Below are 20326 nucleotides of genomic sequence, written 5' to 3' on the forward strand. Positions count from 1 at the left end.
TGTTGATGGACCTTGGGGTCTGCCTGTTGTGAAGTGTGAACTGAGAAAACTAATCCCCCCCCAAAAAAAGAAAACTGATTCTCCACAGAAAATATGGATAAATAAGATCTGGAAATGGCAGAAATTCACAGTAAAAGTGGATCTTTTGGATTAATATACATTTATAAAGATCAATATATGCCAGGCAATGTGCTAAGGACTAGATGAACTAAAGTAATTGTTAAAGGGATTAATGACTTAAAGGATTTGGCTTCCTTATTAGTAAAATGAAGCAGTTAGACTAGTTGACTATTGAGGTCCCTTCCACCTTTTTTGATCATGATCCTGTAACCAGCTCTACAATAGAGGTATATGTTCCCAAGTTACTTCACCTAACAATTGAAAACTCCAATGACTTTTCCATGAACAATGGGAAGAATGGTGTAGAGTACAACTGAGAGCTACTAGAATTACCACCCACCAGGGAGATTCAACAGGACAACAATGACTAGAATATAAGATCAATGATTGCTGGTGATCATTTCCCTACTAATAACAGGTAGCTGAGGAAAACCCCCTCCTCCACCTTCCCTTTTTGTCTAAAAGGATGATATCTAAATCTTAAATTGATTTTAGCCGTTTTAAGCTTCTATGTTCTGTATATTTCTTTAATTGCAGAGTAAATGAGGAGGAAGTCGTGGCTTTTGTTAATGCAAACAATTATGATTCGAACACTAGTCATATATCATTTTACTGGGAGACAGAATCTTTATCTTGGCTTAATGACTCAAAGGTGTCAGGATGACATTTTATGATAAGCCTATTATGATAAGCTTCTTAAAAGATCACAGAAGAGAACTCTTGTGGAGTGAGGGCCAATTTGCTTTTAGGCCCTCTGTTCTTAATCTTTTTGTATTAGGATCCCTTTGGATTATCTGTGAAATCTAGGGAATCTTTCTCAGAATCATAGTCTTAAATATACACAAAAAAATAACAGGATTACAAAAGAAACAATTAAATAGTAATATAGTTTCCAAAATATTTTTAAACAATAAGCTGGAAGTTCCCAAGTTAAGAACCTGGAGGAGTTACACTACATCAAGGACCGAAAGAAAACTAAATAAGCACAGTCAGACTTGCTTGGACTTGGAGAGAGAAATGCAAGAAAATCTAGTGAGTAAAGCCTCTCCAGAGCTAGGCCCTGCCCCAGTGCAATGGGACTAATGCTTAGCCAAGTCAAGCCCCCAAGTGAAGCAAGACTCTAGGTCTCATAAATTCAAATCCTTATTTTCAGTGCCAGTCTAGGAATGCAGAGTGTATTCCTGCTTCTCTCCTAAGTATATGGGAAAATCACTAAGGATTGTGTGTGTGTGTGTGTGTGTGTGTGTGTGTGTGTGTGTGTGTGTGTGTGTCTTAAACTTGGACAATCATTCATCATTGTGTTTGGCCCAATGATAACATATACCAACTATTATACTGATGTGGAGCTAATTAAATGGGGATTCCCTTATTGAGACCTTTGACCACAACCCAAAAAAAGAAGGGACAGGAAGTAAAGGAAATGTCCAAAAGGAAGTTCCCTCAGATAACCCAGGGAGAGAAGATACATGACATAGGATGGGTGAAATCTTCTTCAGACAAAATATACCAGTAATATTTGTTGGTTACAATTGTAAGAAAAACACCAAGTGTGAAGATCCTTTCCCTTCTTATCCCCAAGAATCATGAAGGGATGCTTCTCCCTCCCCTTACTTTAACACACCTGACAAGTGATATCCAGATTCTATAAAAAGGTATCCAAAGAAAGGAAATCCATTAGCTCTAAAAGCAACACCTTAGCTTGGTACAGTTTGAATACTTTGGATAATTTTCTGATGTCAGTTTACCTAAATTTACCTCTTTGTAAATTCCACCCATTACTTTTGACCCTCTGGAGCCAAATGGAACAAAATTTATCTCTCTTTCACAAGATAAATCCTTCAAATATGTGAAGATAGTCACTGAATTCAATTCTCTAGCTTAAGTTTCCCCAGTTCTTTCAAGTGATGCTCAGATGACATGGACTCAAGACTTCGCCGTACTGGCTGCCCTCATCTGGACTCAGTTTATCAGTTCTCTCAGATCCTGGTTCCCAGAACTAAGCCCAGAACTCCAGATAAAAGTGGAAAACTTATTATCGTCCCCACCTCCCCATTCCTAGACGTTGAATCCTTCCTAGCTTAGACAACATCACAAAGCTGACATACTGAGATTCTAGCTCCTGAATACTCTCAGATTTCTTACAGAAACACGGCTCTCTAAACATGTTTCCTTCTTCTTTTGCTCAAGGTTGATTTTATTTTCTGCTTCATCTTTTTGGGTCCTAAGTCCCTAGAATGATTCCTTTGTTCGTGGTCTTTTTTTTTTCTTGAGAATCAAAGGGAGGGCTTCATATAAGATAATTCAATGACATGAGTCCAAGATGCTGCAGACTCTGCACCGAGCTCTGAGTAAAAGCATCCCAGAGGTGATGAAGGTGAGCTGGGGAGAGAGTCATGGAAGAGAAAAGGAGAAGTGAAGCTCTACTGTGATTCCCTTTGGGGATGCAGAATTTCAGCAAAGAAACTCAAGGAGGTGGGAGGTCCAAGGAGAAATGATCCTGTGATCAATTTACTACACATTTCTAAACCTTCATCTCTTCATTTGTGAAGTGGGTACTCCTAGTGTCCATCTCCTACAATCATTGTTGCTATTCCCCTAGACTCTAAATCATGAAGACACACACATACACACACACAGAGAAGAGAGGCACACATTCAGAAAGAGAGAGATCCATAAATGGATGTCCAAAAAAGTCTTAGCTGGAAAATAGCTTAAACCTCTTCTGTATCAACACTGAAAGATGTTTGCTTTCTCTTTTCCCTTTTGATATAATTTTTGGCAACATGACAGATATGGAAATATTTTTTAAAGTACTGTATATGTATTATCTTTATCAAATTGTCTGCTAACTTGGGGAGAGGGAGATAAAAGAGGGAAAGAGAAAAAAAAGTTGGAACACAAAATCTTGCAAAAATAAACTATCTTTACATATATTTGGAAAAATAAAATACAATTGAGGAAAAACTAACTAAATTCCATCTGGATATTAAAAAAATGATATCATGTGCTTGATGATCTTAGGAAAATATGGATAGACTTGTATGAAATAATGAAGAGCAAAATAAGCAGAACCAAGAGATTGTCATGCCATAAGAGCAACATCATTTTAAGAAGAACTTTGAGGAATTAAATCATTTTGATTATTATAAATGCCATATTAACTACAAAGGAAATCTAAAAGAAGACACTATCTGAATCCACAGAAAAAGTGATAAATAAAAGTATGATTTTATACACATATGTATATCTAATTGTATCCATCTCCAAGGCAGGGGGAAGGGTTGAAAAAGGGAAAAAAAACACAGAAATTTACATAGTAAGTTTAGTATACTTTAAAAAGGTTCTACAAGTTTGATAAGTATTAGATTTGCTATTTCATGTACAATAATCTTTTTTTATTAACCATGTTTTAGAAATGCTTGTTTTATTACATAAATTAAAATTAAACTTTAAATTTTTAAAAAGAATGTAAGAGTCCTGAAGTCAGGAGGACCTGTGTAAAGGGCCGAAACTCTTGAGTCAATGCACTGAGGTCGGACAATCGAGCATTTGAGACTTTTCAATTGGACAATACTCTATAAGAATATGCTGGAAAATGGCCCTTCCCACTATCCTGTGCAGGCCCAATCGTTTGGTGTATACAGAGAATTGTGGGAGGGACTAGGAGGTGGAGAGAGACGAGCCAGACTCACTCTGGGTGGGAGACGAGGAGGTGAGGTCACAGTCCATTCCCCTTGACTTCTACCACCAAAGACTTTTGCTTATCCTGACTCCGACTAATTCTAAGGTATTCTGGGTGCTAATGAGGTCATCACAGACCTGAGTTCAAATTTGACCTGAGACACTTAACCCTTCCTAGCTGTGTGACCCTGGGCAAGTCACTTCAATTGCCTCAGCCAAAATAAATAAATAAATAAATAAATAAATAAATAAATAAATAAATAAATAAATAAATGAGCAAACAGATAAAGAAATAAATAAATAAGAATGTAAGAGGGACTAAGTATTGGATACAAGTTAAAAATCAAGTTTCCAATTCTCAAAAATAAATAAATAAATAAATAAATAAATAGATAGATAAATAAATAAATAAATGAATGAATAGATAAATAAATAAATAAAAAGATAAAAATCCTCAAATACTTGATGCAAAAAGACAAAATTAATGCTTTGGATTCAATCACTCTCTCCTAGGGCTACCTTGTTTTATTTTATACTGTACTATTGAGGTAGGAGATACTTAATATTTCTTTAAAATCTTCTAAACAAAAATTATTTCTTTGCATTTTCCGCCAGATTCTGTCAATGGATTTAGTGGAAGGATATGTAGTACCATGCAGAAAGAAGAAATATTGCCAGAAAATTTCCATCACTAGTGACAGATTTTGCAACTCATATGTAGATCTTTATATTGACTAAGTCAATCAACAACCTTTTGTTAAGTGTTTATTCTGTACCAGAAATGCTAATGGACCCTAGGATATACTATAAAATACTATAAAATATTTAATATGTATGGGAATGCCTGCAATCTAGGGGAGGGGGTGGAGGGAAGGAGGGGAAAAATTTGGAACAGAAGGGAGTGCAACGGATAATGTTGTAAAAAAAATTACCTATGAATATGTACTGTCAAAGAAAATGTTGTAATTATAAAAATTAATAAAAAAAAGAAAAAAATAATAAAATAAATAAAAGCAAAAAAAAAAAAAAAAAAGAAAAGAAAAGAAAAGAAAAGAAATGCTAATGGACACTGATGATACAAGCAAACTCTGTCCAAAAGGACCTAACATTTCAATATAAATAAAAGATTTTATGCAAGGAATATAAAGATTATTTTATATATGATCTCTAGGTCCTTCAAATCAGAAGCTAGAAGAAGGCACCAAAAGGATTCTTCATTTTGCAAATCACTTGACTGGCCCTGAATGGTAAATGCATCATATGAGTAGTTGAAGATAGACCAGAGCTGTCCAAAACTCCATTCCTCTTAATTCATTAGGTATTTATGGTAAGCCTACTGTGTGCTATATCCTAGAATGGGAGGTAGGGATACTGTGATAGGAGGAAAATAATCCCTGACCTCAAGTTGTTTACAGGCTATTTCATGCATGGAAACAACATTTATATATAGAAAAGGAAACATTTCCAACTTCAGCTAATTACCTGTGAAGCAGTACCTGTAAAACCTAATTAAGGAACTTAGAAAGAGGTATCCTTAGCATACTACTGCCCCTTGCATTATCTTCGGTCAGAGAGGATGTCTTCTGGGAATAAGGGAAGAATCTGTCCCTGAATCCCCATCCTTTCTCTTTATATGAGAATATTTCTCAATGGGGCATCAATTAAGGAAATGACATCTTACCAGGGATATGTGGCAAGACTTCTCTGATTCAACACTACAGAACTTGACAAGAGAGAGAAATCATCATCCATTTAATGAGGATTAAACTCCCTTCCTTCCATTTTTTTTTTCTTCTAGGAAATTTTCCAAAGTAGATTGTTATTAAATTATGTGTACATTCCAAAGAGGTGGAGCTTAAAGGAAACATGTGACCGAGCATAGAATTATTTTAGACCTGCAGCATTAGGTAGAGCCTCTAGAATTTTGGCCCCTAGCCTTTCCTTCTTCTGGGATCTTGTCTTACATCTGCAAAAAGTTCACAGACTTTTAGATTTTGCTTTTTTGTTCTTCCTCTTTGGTGGAGCCAAAGGAGGTCTCCCTCTAAACCTTTCTTATTTACTAACCTTTTTCTCCTCTTTTCTCTTTTCCTCTTCTATTTTATCCATTCATCTCTTGTTTTGATCTGCCCTGCCCTCTCTTCAGTCTCTTCTCTTCTTCTTTTCCTTTATCTTTCCTTTTCTTCTTTTTTCCCTTTTCTCTCTATCTTTTTTCTTTTCTTCTTCCTTTTCTCTCTACCCGCACTCTGTGACTTCTGCTTTCTCCTTCTATCACTCTTCAACTTGTTTTAGGAATTCAGAAGAAACCATACATCATCTCGACTCCAGACAAGCTGCCCTGGACTAAGAACAGGTATTGATTGCCATCCACTGTCATTTTCTTTGTAGAAATATTTGTAGATTTTCTATATTTAGATTTCATTTTTAAGGCTTCTATTTTGGTTACACATAGTTTCATTTTTTCAATAGGGGAAACTGGCCTTATATTGGCAGCAGGGGCCAATCAGGTATTAGCTTAAGTGTTTGTAGTTCAACACATATAATACAGCTATGTTCATTACTGAGATATTTTTTTAAAAAGCTCATTATTGACTATTAATTACTTCTTTTTCTTGAACAAGGTAGTAGAGTGATTTAGTGGCTCTGGTTTTATAGGTGTTAAAATAAAGGCCAAAAGATGCAAGGATTCCAGGCGCAATCTCAACAGATGGATGTAGAAGGTGGGTTTTGAATCCAGTTAACAATATTGTAAGAAGTTCTTCAGAGCCTGAGAAGGCCTTGGTATCCATGGACTTACAATATGTACAGTCACATCCACCTCAAAATCCGTGAGACTAACCACTGGACAGAGGGTTATGAGAGAAGAATTTCTCAGGGGCTTGATTGTTGATCAGATTAAATATTTTAACAGAAAGTTACTTAGAAAACTAAGGAACTAAGAAATGTGAGTCTGTGAGTACCACAAAAAGCACTTCCCCATTCAGAAGCTTTAATGGAAGTTGACTAAATAGGTTGGAGATACTGATAAAAAGATAATATAGACAAAATCGGTATGAATAGTTTTTTGTTTTTTGTTTTTTGTTTTTTCCCACAGAAGTATTAGAATATCCTTAGGTATAATGCCAGAGTTTGGGATATAGTAAAAAAAAATAGTACTAGAATACTGCAGCACTCAAGTTAGGAACAACTGGACACAAACCCTACCTTAGAAGTTGGTTAGCTAAATTACCTTAGGTAAATCACATCAATGAGCCCCAAGATAACTTCTTTCCCATAGATAATATGGAGACAAAACCTTTATAGATGGCAGCAAGTAGAAGTAGAACTCAACCTAGGGAACATTATAAAAGTACCTAATATGTACCAGGCATTGTGTCAAGTTCTAGAGGGACAAAAGAACTTAGCCTTCTTTGCTTCTTTATTAGTAAAATGAGGGAGTTAAATTAGTTGATTCTTAAGGTCCCTTATTCTTTTTTGACCATGCTCCTGTAATCAGGTCTGCAACAGAGGGAAATTTTGACTGACAATAAACAACTCTAGTTTTCAAAGAGATTCAGAATGCCCCAAGTATTCAGAACTTGAACTCTCCACAGGCAAAAACAAAGTTCCGAAGCCAAATTGAGTCATAACATTTGTAGTCTTCTCATCCAAGGAAGAGACTGAGTCCTTGTAAACCAATAGTTGGAAAGACAAGTTCCCAATTCCTCGAGAGACATAGAGGAAGAAAATGACCAAAAAATACAACTGATCAGAAGACAAATGGGAAGAATAGATTTGAGGGCACTCATGGTCCATCAGAACTTCAAATGTTTTATCCACCAGTGGGATGCAACAGGACAACCAACAGGGACAAAGATCATCGATTTTTAGTGATCTTTTCATGACAGAGATCAGATAGTTGAGGAAAACCCTCCTCCTTTTCCCTCCCTGAAATGCCTGATGTTTATTTTATTTATTTATTTATTTGTTTATTTATTTATTTTCTTGCCCAGGGTCACACAGCTAGGAAATGTTAAGTGCTTTAGACCAGATTTGAACTCGGGTCCTCCTGAATTCAGGACTGGTGCTCTATCCACTGCACCACCTAGCTGCCCCCATGCCTGATGTTTAAATCTTCAGTTTATTTTAAGCCATTCATTTGCTATTTTCTATGTTGTTGTAAAATCAAGTTTCTTCAGACAAATATGACTAATCTTGACAGCTATTAAGGATATGTCTTTATTTACAAAGAGAGAAAATGGGGAGGCAGGAGTGACTATTGTTATTTTAAAGAATTATAATTAGAACTGAAGTCAACACTAACTCTATACATAGAACCAGAATCTTCATCTCGGCTTAGTGACTCAAGGTGTCATGATGACACTTTATTATTAGCCTATGATAATAAGCTTTTCAAAAGTTCAGAGAAGAAAAACCAAGTGTACTAAAGACTACTTTCTTCTAAGCCAGGTGTTCACAACCTTTTTTTTTTTTAAATTTTTTTTTTGTTCACAATCTTTTTATATCAGGATCTCTTTGGATAGCTACCGAAAACTAAGGAATCTTTCTCAGGATCATATTTTAATACACAAAATAAAAAACAAAGAGCATTACAAAAGAAACATTTAAAAATGTAACAGTTACAAAAATATTTTTCAAAAGAATAAATTCACAGATCTCAAGTAAAGAATACCCAAGATTGACATTTATCAATTATTGTACTGAGGTGTAACCAATCAAATAAAAATTTCTTAGTAACACCTTAGTCCCCATCCCCAAAGAAGAGAAGATGGGAAGGGAAGGACCAAAGGAAAAGTCCTCAACCAGGCCAGGGGGAGAAGAAATATGTGGTCTATTGAGAGGATAAGAAGTCTTCTTCAGACAAATAAAAATAATCCAGGCATACTTGTTGCATATAATGGTAAGAAAAGTAGCAAGTGTGAAGATAGTTCCTTTTCTTTCTTGTCCTCATGAAAAAAATTACATGTCATGAGAGAATGGTTCTCCCTCCCCTTACTTTAACATAACTTACAAGTGGTCATCAAGATTCTGGGAGAAAGTGTCCACAGAGGGAAAGCCCATCAGTTCTAAAGGCAAGAGCTTTGATTTTTTTACCATTTGAATATTTTGGACATTTTACTAATGTCCAGTTGAAATGTATTCCTTAGGAACTTCCATTCCCCCATTACTCTTGATCATCTGGAGCCAAATGGAACACAACTTCTCCCTCCTTCACATGACAAATCTCTCAAATAATGAATACGACTACACTTCTTCCCTCCCCACTGACTTCTCTTCTCCAGGTTCAGTTTCCCCAGTTGCTTCATTCTGCACTGTGCTGGCAGCCTTCTTTTGGACACTCATCAGTTCTCTCAGGTCCTGGTGCCCAAGACTGAACACAACGCTCCAGACAAGGTCTGAGAAGGATAGAGGACAATGGGTTGATCATTCTCCCTCATACTTAATTCCTGGAAGCTTCATCATTCTTAATGAAGTCAAGGTGTCATCCATTACCTTTGGGGATTACCACAACACAATGGTGACATGCTGAGATTCCAGCACCCCCAAACTCCCAAATTTCTCTTAAAAGTACTACTATCTAACCATATTTCCATTTTCTTTTTATTCACAAGGTTGATTTGTCTTCTGTTTTACCTTTTTGGTCCTAGGTCCCTTGAATTCTTTTCTCCACATCATTTGTTTGGGTTTTATTCTTGAGAGGCAGAGAAAGGGTTCTTATAAGATGATTCGATTACAAGAGGTCAAGATGCTGCAGACTCTGCACCAATCCCTGACCCAAAGAATCCCAGAGGCAATGAAGGTGAGAGTCTTGGGAGACCAAAGGAAAAGTGAAGCTCTACTTTGGGTGGTAGAGGAGAAGCTCAGCAATGAAACTGGTGGAGCTGGGAGGTCACCAGAGGGGAAATGCATTGCACTATGATCAGTATATTACACTTTTCCAAAATTCCCTTTCTTAATTTGTAAAGTGTCTATCTCCTCAAATCATTGTTATTATTCTCCTAAATTCAAGATCATGAAGAAAAAGAGAGATACAATTACAGAGACCTATAGAGAGCAGACCCAGAAACCCAACAGAGACAGACAAATAGACAGAAAGAGATTTTCTTAAAGATTTACTATATTCTAGGAACTGTTCTGGGAATTCAAATATAAGGGGGGAAAAGATCCTTGCCCAAAGAGTTTATATTCTATGGAGAGAAGACCATACATGAAAGACAGTTGGTGGGAGAAGGGGTTCCCACATAAATATGAGCTAGAAAAGACTGGAGAAGCATAAGTAGACCGACGAGGTGTCTAAAGCACTTCCTGAAATGGTGATTCTAGCCTGGAACTGGCAAGTTGGAACATCTCCAAGTGAGATAACTCATCCCTTCCTAAATTTCCTTAGTAAAGAATCAGCATTGGATGGAAATGGGCAAAAAAGGAGTGTAGAGACAGAAAATGAAAAGAGAGGGAAAATATCACTTTCAAGGACACTTGATGTGCACTGGAGCACTGGATGGCATTCCTGGAAGAGTTCATACTTAGAGAATCTTCCCTTCTCTTTATCCCCACGTCCCTTTTCCACTTGAGCTTGCTGCCTTCCATTTCTAGACTCATCTGCTTTTGTCTTCTGCTTTAGGTATATGGCTCCATTTTTAACATCATTCGTGGAAACCCTTTCAACCTGGAGGTGCTGGTGGACTCCTGGCCAAGCTATCAGACTGTCATTACCCGGCCTCAGAAGCAGGTGTGTCCAGTGAGTACTAAAGTATTAGAAAAGGGCCATTAAGACCAAGACATTTCTATGAGCAGCGACAGAAAGTTTCCTTCTACCACCTACAGAGTGATCCCAAATTTGTAAGGCAATTAGATCACCATAGAAGTTCACCTTTACGTTTGAGTTTTGTTTGGTCATGGTCTCTCACTCTCTCCTCTTCCTTTACACAGCTTAAACTCATAAAATTTCTCACTGTTGTGTCAGTGGATCTGCTATTCTCCTTAAGAGAAATAGTTTCATCTTTCCTGCCACCCTGGATTTGAATAATTACTGCAAATTATCTTTCCTGATTCTATAACTATGGGGATATTTTTAAAAATTATCTTCTTTTTCTTGATAAATTTTGTTCTATCATATCTATATATATATATGTATATATATATATATATATATATATGATTTAGTATAGAAGAAGGGATGTATATATCCCTTCTCCTTCTATACTAAATAATCCATTCATTGAATATAAGATTTAATTTTTAAATTTTTATTAAAGCTTTTCATTTTCAAAACATATGCATGGATAATTTTTCACCATTGACCCTTGCAAAATCTTGTGTTCCAATATTTCTCTCCTTTCCCCCCCTCCCTTTTGTAGATGGCAAGTAATCCAATATAGCTTAAATGTGGTAAAAAAATATGTTAAATCCAATATAGGCATACATATTTATACAATTATCTTACTGTACAAGAAAAATTAAATCAAAAAGGAAAAAATGAGAAAGAAAATAGAATGCAAGCAAGCAACAACAGAGTAAAAATGTTGTGTTGTGATTCACCCTCAGTTTCCACAGTCCCTATATGTGTGACTCTTAACTAATTGTACTGTCTTTTCCTGTCTTTCAACTGACATTCATTGTACTTGTGGGAGAGTGTGCCTAAAGTTTTTTCCCATTAACATTTTATTAAATATTTCTCTTATTAAGCTAATTGTGTCAACTAGATAAATACTAAGGGATGGCAGCTTACAGGTTACAGCAATGTCCTGTTTAGTGTGAACAACCCTGAAGTGATCACAATATTCATAATCATCCAGAAGATTTCCATTGCCTGGAAACAATGACCATATTACACATAACTATTTTTTTCAAATATTGTGAATTCAAATACATATAATGATCCAGAGAATCTATTCTTTACACTAATTAGAACCAATTATATACTTTCATGATTAAAGCATACTATCTTTTTTTGATTAAATAACTCATGTAGAATAAACATTGTTTAGTTAAAATCAGTGTATATTAATATATGCGTGCATGTGTGTATATATATATGTATATCTTCCTGTATATATATATATATGTGTGTGTGTGTGTGTGTGTGTGTGTGTGTGTGTGTGTAGATAGATAGATAGATAGATAGATAGATAGATAGATGGATATATATTTTTAAAAATCTCTTTGCCTCCCCCAATTTGGATCTTTCATGCAGGAAATAATGGATGACAAAGATTACTACATAAACTCTTACCACATCTTCTCCAAGGACCTTGAGAAGTTGCCAGAAATCCTAGAATCTGATAGTGTCATCAACTGGAAACAAAGCCTCACAATCCAAGGTAACAGATTCAAAAGTATAGGAAAAATGCTTTCATGTGAGCCTTCCAAAACCACAGTGAGGAAGGCACTCCTAGGACTGTGAAGGAGGAAAACTCAGATTCAGAGGAACTGACTTTGCCCAAAAACTACACAATTAATGAGTTTCAGAAACAGGATTTGAAGGCAAAAATCTTTTTATCTCTAAGACCAGTGCTCCATCCCCTTGTTTCATGCTTCTATTATGATCACTTTCTATGATAGGTTTGGAGACTACCAACGTGAATATAGTATGATGTGTGTTTTAAAGGAATTTACAAAGTGGTTGAGATACTTGTATACTTTCTCTTATATAAATGAAAACATGATAAGAGAGATGGGAAATAAAGGTGTTATTACCCTTCTAAGATGAGGAAACTAAGATTCAGAGAGATAAAGTGACCTGACCAAGACCACACGGCTGATAAAATACAAAGCTGGGATTTGAACCTGGATTGTGGGCTCTGAGGTCCTCCTTTTTCACATATAGCACGTCTATCTTGACAAAAGATCCTGGTGTGCAAATGGCTTTGGGTTGAAGGAAGAGTCCTGGACTCAGAGTAAAGATATATGAGTTTTAGTCCTGGCACTATTTTTTCCTCAACGCATGGTGTGGGGATAATTCATTTCTTTTTCTGGAGGGAAGATGAGGGGAGTGACATGGATGATCTCTCAGGTCCCTTCCAGTCCCCACATGCCATTATTCTCTTTCCTTGGGAAAGGTATAAAATCCTATGAGAAACTAAAGAGATTTTTCTTGGTTTCTGAATGGGAGAAATGGATGAGAACCATTGAATATTCCCTGTATCTGAGCTGGGAACTGAAGACTGAGTCAGCAGATAGAGGTGTTGGACATATTTTTGAAGTTACTTTTGTTCCTTACCCCTTGTGTGCCTTAACTCAGTCAAAGATGAAAAAAAAAAAAACGGGCAGATGCTGGGGAGCAATGGCAAATCCAGTTTGCTATACACTAAAGTAAGTCATGGTGCCCCTGATTAGTAAACCATTCATAAAGACGGAAAGAACTAGAAGAGTTGTTAGATACCATTTAGTCCAAATAAATAATTAAATGAGAAAAATCAACAGAATGCTTCTCGTGGTTCTAGGTATATAGTAGATAATTAGTAAATACTTGTTCCCTTGCCCTTCTCTTATTTTACATATGAAGAAACTGAGTCACAGAGAGGGAAAGGCAGAAAGCCAATGCCCTTTAATAGTTTTTTCAGTAAAAACCCTTTCAATAAAGGGGCAGTACCATCTAGTAAATAGGGTATTGAACATGAAGTCAGCAAAACTAAGACTCCCATGCTTTCTTAGACACTAGTTAAATAATATGATTCTCTTATCCTCAGTTTCTATTTCTGCAAAGCTATAGGGCTTTGAAATCCCACTTACCAGATGGGTGACTCCAAACAGGTCATTTAGTCTCCCTGGGTCTCAGTTTCTTTTTGTGTAAAATGAGAGGGTGCACTTAATGGGCTCTGAAGGCTGTACCCAAATCAATGATGTTCTGATTCTCTGCTAAGACACTTAAATCATGTGCATAAATCATGTCCTCCTTTCTCCAGGTTGCCAAAATGGGTTAAATGAAAAGATAAGAGATGCTGTGGCTTCCAAAGCAATACAGGTGGATTACTCCAAGAGGTTTCTCTACATAACAAATAATGCTATGAAATCGAATACCTCCAAGCATGAAGCATCCACTACAGAAAATGTGAAGTTCAGAAGGTAGGAAATTATCCGTTAATAATGGACAACCAAGAAGCATTTAGCAAGCATCTACTATTTAAATTTGGGTTACAAATCCACATGAGGTCTTGTGACTGAATGTGGGGATTTGTTATCAGTAAATGTTTGATTTCTATTCCTATTTTATAAACCTCTATTACTGGAGTGACAAAAATTTCCTAGGTAAAAAGGGTCACAATTAGAAAAAAAATTTAAGAAGCCCTGGACTATTTGACCTGCTCTATTAATCAGTGCCTGAGCTCAAGGAACTTAATACTCTATAGAAAATTACATATATATGTGTGTGTGTGTGTGTGTGCCTGTGTGTGTGTGTGTGTGTGAGTGTGTGTGTACGTATACATATATATATATATATCACAGACATTAGATAGATATAGATATATAGATATAAACAGATAAGTGATGATTTGGGATGGGAGAATACAGAGACTAGTAAATCATGAAGACCATACATCATGTGGTAAACTACTTTGGTTGAGTTAGGACCCAATGGTTAATGTAAAAGTCCTTTGAAATAGTTAAAGTCAATATGGAATAAAGAAATTTGTCTATTGTCTAACCAATATTGAGTCATTTGTAAAGTACTGTAATGCTACATGCTATAGAAGATACAAAAAGATGAGATTGCCTTCCCCTTATGCTATGGATACTCCTGTGTTACTGATAAAGTATATAAACAAGGAGGAAAAGTCTACAAATTAAGGAACAGATCGAAGAAAAGTTAGGGAACGATGAGCTCCAATTGGAGGGACTTTGGGAGATGTCACTGGGGAACACTCTAAAAACTGTAATGGACTTTGAAGGTAAATTATCAACAGATGGAGGCAAGAGTTAGCCAGAACTTAGAGGTGGAATTTAGAGAGATTGTCAACTTAGGGAATATGTCTAAAGACCTAAAAGTGAGAATGTTCAGGACCTTTTTGTGAAACAAACACGAGATCAAGCAATGTTTTCCTTTGCAGCACAAATGACAACTTTAAATTTTCTCTGCTGGATATTTGCCATGCTGAACTTGTGAACAACAACTGGAAATTTGGGCAGAATGAGAGAAGTCTGAGATTTGTCCAACGCTGTCTCCAAAACTTCCCTGGATTCTGTCTAGTAGATCCAGAAGGGAAGCCCATCTCTTGGATTATGATGGAACAAACCAATGAAATGAGAATGGGCCACACCCTACCCGAATATCAAAACAGGGGCATTGCAAAGCAGATGATGAGTGCTTCTATGCAATATCTGCAGAAGAATGACATACCATTTTTTACCCATGTGGAAGAGATGAATGAGTACAGCCACAAATTAGCAAAGGCCATTGATCTCCATGTTGCTGATTGTGGTTGGCATGAATGGAAATGTGTGCCAGCTGAACTTCTCTAACCCGGACTTTTCCAACCTCACTATTTTCATCATTTGACCTTAGGGGACATTATCCCTCAGTGTCAGCTAACAATTATGTAGAGGTTCGCAATTTATTCTCTTTCAGTAGATATCAGTAAGTGAAATTATTGGGAAAATGTTGATCTTAGAATCAGAAAGGCCTAGGTTCAAATCTCACTTGTTTCTGATAAGATATGTGATCCTTGTCAAGTCTTTTCAGCCTTCCTAGGTCCCAGTTCTTAAACCTATAAACTATAAACTAAGGTACTTGGATTGTAGTGTGATTTCTAGAGCTCCCACCCTGGGGAGCCAAAATGTACCAACCCAGGAGGATGGTCAAACATGGAGTCCATTTATTTCAAGTTCTCTCAGCCCTAAATACCTTAGTACAATTACATCACAGCAGCACACTGAGCATGTGCGAACTCTGGTATGATTACATCACTATAGCACACTGAGCATGTGTTAACTCTGGTATGGTTACATCACTACAGCACACTGAGCATGTGCTAACAATAAGCACCCTGTTATTAATATGTAAATGCCTCTTATACTGCAAATATCTCCATTTCAAGTAGAACACAAGTTGTCACCCCCCCCAACCCAACTTCTCATGAAGGCCGAGAGCCCTTAGGGGAGATGGCAAGACATTATTAGCAGGTTCCCTCTGGGATGAAAGATCTTATACCTTACCCAAAGTTCCCACTTCAAAATCTTAATTCTACAACTCAATTACTAATTGTATCGATTCATGGGCTCTATTGTGCATATAAGTTATATTCATGTGATGTTGAATAAAGAATTTTGATTTGAATTTTAAGAAACAAATCACAATTTTCACTTAGTCACTGATCATTGCCATTGCACATATGGAAAAATAAAATATTTTCCAATGTGAATAGATATTGTATCACCCCCAAAGAGATGGAGCTTAGAGGATACAGGTGACTGAGTATAATACTATTGTAACCCTCCAGCAGTGGGTAAAGCCTCTAGAATTTTAGCCTTTAATCTTTCCTTTTCGTGGGATTTTCCCTTCCATCTGCAAAAGGTTTACAAGTTTGAAGACTCTGCTCCTTTGTTAAGAAACATGTCCGTCTAGACTTTACTTACTTGCTAACCTAAGTCTGCCTGTATTTTCCTCTCTTTTCCTTTCCTCCTTTTTTCTCTCCTTTCATCTCTTGTCCTGTCCTGTTTTCTTTCTTCTCTCCTTTTCTTTTCCTTTCTCTATATTCCATTCTCTGCTTTTCATCTCTCTTTCCTTTTCTCTCTCTCTGTACTCCTCTATTTTGGACCTAGCCCTTTCAACTCCCTCTTCCTTTTGCAAGGAATTCAGAAGATAACCATACCTCAACTTCACTCCAGACAATCCCCACAGGATTGAAAGCCGGCATTGATTGCCATAGACTGTAATCTCTTTATAGAAATATTTATGGACTTTCTATAATTAGGCTTTATTTCTAAAAATTGATTCTATTTTTTATTACACAGACACAACTTCATTTTTGCCTTTGAGATGCTGACCCATATAATGGCAGAAAGGGTGTTCTCAGCAACTCTTACTGCTGATGATAAAAATCTCTATTAATTTCATCGTTGTTATGCTTACATGTTACCAAGATAAAGATTTCCCCGTTGGCTCAAATATTTAATATATGATATGCATATATATTTGGATAACAAACATGCAATATCTGCAGAAGAATGATGTGCCATTTTATATCCACGTGGATGAGATAAACGAGCAGCCCAAAAAAGTAACAAAATGAGTTGGTTTCCATGTTGTTGATTGTGGTTAACATGAATGGAAATGAGTGCCAGCTGAGCTTCTTTAACTGCCATTTTTCTGACCCAGCTAACCTAATTCATAAACTCTATCCCTAACTCTTGGGGTAGCCTTGGAAAACATTATCCATCACAATTATTTCGAGGTTCACAATTTGTTCTCTCTCAATAGGTATCAGTAGTTGAAAATTAAAATTACTAGGAAAATGTTAGCCTTAGAATCAGAAAGGCCTTTTATCTCACTTTTTTTCTAATAAGATGTATTACCCTAGGCAAGTACCTTCAGCCTCCATGTTCCCAGTTGCTAAAGCTGTAAAATAAGGAATTTAGACTCATTAACTGGCAAAGCTCCTCTACTCCTCCAAGTCTAAAGGACTGGAAGTGTGGAATTAGTGGCAGGAGGTGGAGACAGCTGACTAACTTGATATATTCCCATAATCAAATTCCCTAAATGGGAAAAGTCCAAAAAGTCATAGCTCTAAGCTGAAAGACCTCTTAAATGTCTTCTATATTACCCTTGGAAGATGAAAAATAGTTCTACATACGTACCTGATAAAAGGACACCGAGTACCACCCAGAACAAATGCAAACATCTGGACATCAAATGATAACCGAAACAGAGCTCAAACTCCAAAATGATAACACCGGACCAAATTCTCTTCAAAGCAAACCCAGGAGGACACAAAGCCCTCCCAAGGAAGCACTGCTAGCATCTCCAAATGGCACCACCGCCGCCAAGCCCAAGCAGGACTACCACCCGAGGACGGCGAGCACAGGCTCAGGGTCCCGGCGTTCCAAGCCCTTCTTTCCAAACAGGCTCCCAATGACAAAGAGCAAACCTCCTACCCCCACCCCTCTCCCGAGCATATATATATATATATATATATATATATATATATATATAAAGCAAGTTGCTTCTAATCAGAGTTTGACTCTTTGGGGTTGTGATATCACTTTATACTTTATTATTGTATATTTCTTTTTATTATTAATTATTAATATATATTAATTATTATTAATAATTATTATTACTTATTATCAACATATTATATATAAACCTATATATGCTTTATTATATATACTTCCAATAAATATTATTTATATCCATAGTTCTATTTATGGACAGCTAGGTATAATAGATAGAGCCTCAGACCTGGATCAGGAAGACTCATCTTCCCAAGTTCAAATCTAGCAGTCATACCCTGGGTAAGTGATTGAATCTTTTTTGCTTCTATTTTCTCGCCTATAAAATGAGCTAGAGAAGGAAAGGGTGAACCACTCTGGTATCTTTGCCAAGAATCACCCAAATGATGTCACAAGGTTTTAGAGACAATGGAAACACATGAACAACATTGTTCAATTTGACAAGAAATTCAGGGAGTCTTGGACATTTTGATATCATTACCCTTCAATACTCAAACGCCAAAGGGGATTAACATGGGGACTTCTGTTGCCTCTATTTTACCCAGGTGAGCCCATCAGGGTGCAGATTCTGCTTAAAATGGAACTTCTGAAAGGTGTCAGACTAGAGATTTTTCCACGGTCAAGATGTTCCGCTGGAAAGACACCTAAATTTAAAAGTGAAAAGTGAGGATTCACATCTGTCTTCTTAATATAAAGTGAGGGCCAGGGGGGGCTTTCTTCAAAATGGTACTACATCTACATCAAAAAATCGGCTGTCTACTGAAAAGTCACAGTAGAAAAATGTTCCATTCTGTGCCACACAACCACCCTTATACAAAGACATATATACTGAAATATCTGATTTAAGTGCCAAGGGTATGTTTGCCTTTCCCTATTCAAACTTGCAGTTTTGTTTGAATAAATCATGAACTATATAATCAAAATTGCTCCGATTTTCCCCTTAGCTAGAAGGATATTCAGAATCAAATTAAGTATCCAATGATAGTAAGTAACTCATCTCAGCTCTTTGTAATATGCAATTATCTGCTTCTTTAAATTGTTTATATTTTGTTTATATTGCCTAGTATAATCTTTCACTTAATTGTATGATTCATCTTTGCTTAAATGCTTTAATGGAGACCTCTCTCCATTCTTTACAAAACTGATTATTAATTAATTCTATTAACTTTAATTAAAATTCTTAGAACTCAAGCTAAAAGCTGGGGGGTATCAACAGGGTAAGATGTACCAGGTAGATATCTGGATGAAATATAAAAATGATCTGAGGCCAAATGAATTTTAATTCAGAAATCAGGAAAGTTCAGTCCCCATTAGGTGCTAAAGTTGAGTAGATTAATTTCATCAAGGAAGGATCTCGCCTTCCTCTGTCATTTTGATGAGGTTTAGATTTGGGGTACCCAAATGAAATTAGGGTTTAATTGAGGTCTAGTGGCAGGTTTGGGGCAGAGGGAGTCCAATAGAGCTCCCCTGCAACCCCTCAGGATTCAGTGCAAGGGTAGGAGTTAAATGAGGTCTAATGGCGGCACAAGCAGTGCTCTGTAAAGGCATTTACAGACCCAAAAACCTAGACTGATAAAAGGCATTTACAGACCCGAAAACCTAGATTGATAAAAGGCATTTACAGACCCGAAAACCTAGATTGATAAAAGAGGTTTATTATGGGGATTGGAAGTAAGGTTAAATCTGGTTAAGCAAACAGGTGAAGGTAGAGATAAGAGGGCACTGGAAACAGTGTTCCAGTGGGCAGAGATCCTTGGTGTGCCAGGCATAGGGCTGGCAGGTCTGGAACCTCTGCAAAGAGAGGACTCCAGCTTGGCTCTTTTTATAATGAGAGATTTAGCTAAAGGGGCCTGTGAGTGGAGTCCCAAGTTGGCTCAGATCCCAAGGGGGCTGGGAGAGCCCAAATTGGCTCAGTCCTGGTGGGGGCTGGAACAAGCCTAGATCTCCTACTGGAATTCAAAGGGGTGCTTTTGACCAGGATTTGTGAATCTAATGTCCTAGCTTCTTCCGCCAGGAGGGGTTGGGAGTGATCTGAACCACAAATCAATCAAAGGATTGAAAGGATCACAGATCAGTTTCTTAAAGGGGCCACAACCCACTTCATTCTCCCCCACGGTATCTTGAGTTACAGTACTGTTCCAGATGAAGAAAGCACCAGATATCTGGGGTAAATGACTAGAGAAAGGGAAGCAAATTGGTATGTGATGTATTTTCATTACTCTGTGTTGCAGGATTGTCTCATTCTTTGGTGTTTAGGACAGCACATGTGACATAGTAGGCTTGTTGATAAATAGATTGATTAGTTTTCACAAGTAGTTTTTGACCCACTGTGACAGCAGCAATTGGGATTAATGAAGAG

General features: G+C 36.8%; 1 protein-coding gene across 1 annotated transcript in view; it reads left to right on the plus strand.

Moving 5' to 3' along the window:
• Positions 1 to 15258, plus strand: part of LOC141547565 (glycine N-acyltransferase-like protein 2) — a 29794-nt gene extending 14536 nt beyond the window's left edge. The window contains exons 2-6 of the mRNA XM_074275951.1: positions 2441 to 2494; positions 10421 to 10528; positions 11993 to 12119; positions 13704 to 13863; positions 14847 to 15258. Of these exons, the coding sequence (XP_074132052.1) occupies positions 2441 to 2494; positions 10421 to 10528; positions 11993 to 12119; positions 13704 to 13863; positions 14847 to 15258 (861 nt within the window). The remainder of the gene's footprint in view (positions 1 to 2440; positions 2495 to 10420; positions 10529 to 11992; positions 12120 to 13703; positions 13864 to 14846) is intronic.
• Positions 15259 to 20326: the final 5068 nt, after the last annotated feature.

The sequence above is a fragment of the Sminthopsis crassicaudata genome, chromosome 6, assembly GCF_048593235.1.
Source record: "Sminthopsis crassicaudata isolate SCR6 chromosome 6, ASM4859323v1, whole genome shotgun sequence".
NCBI classification, from domain to species: Eukaryota; Metazoa; Chordata; class Mammalia; order Dasyuromorphia; family Dasyuridae; genus Sminthopsis; species Sminthopsis crassicaudata.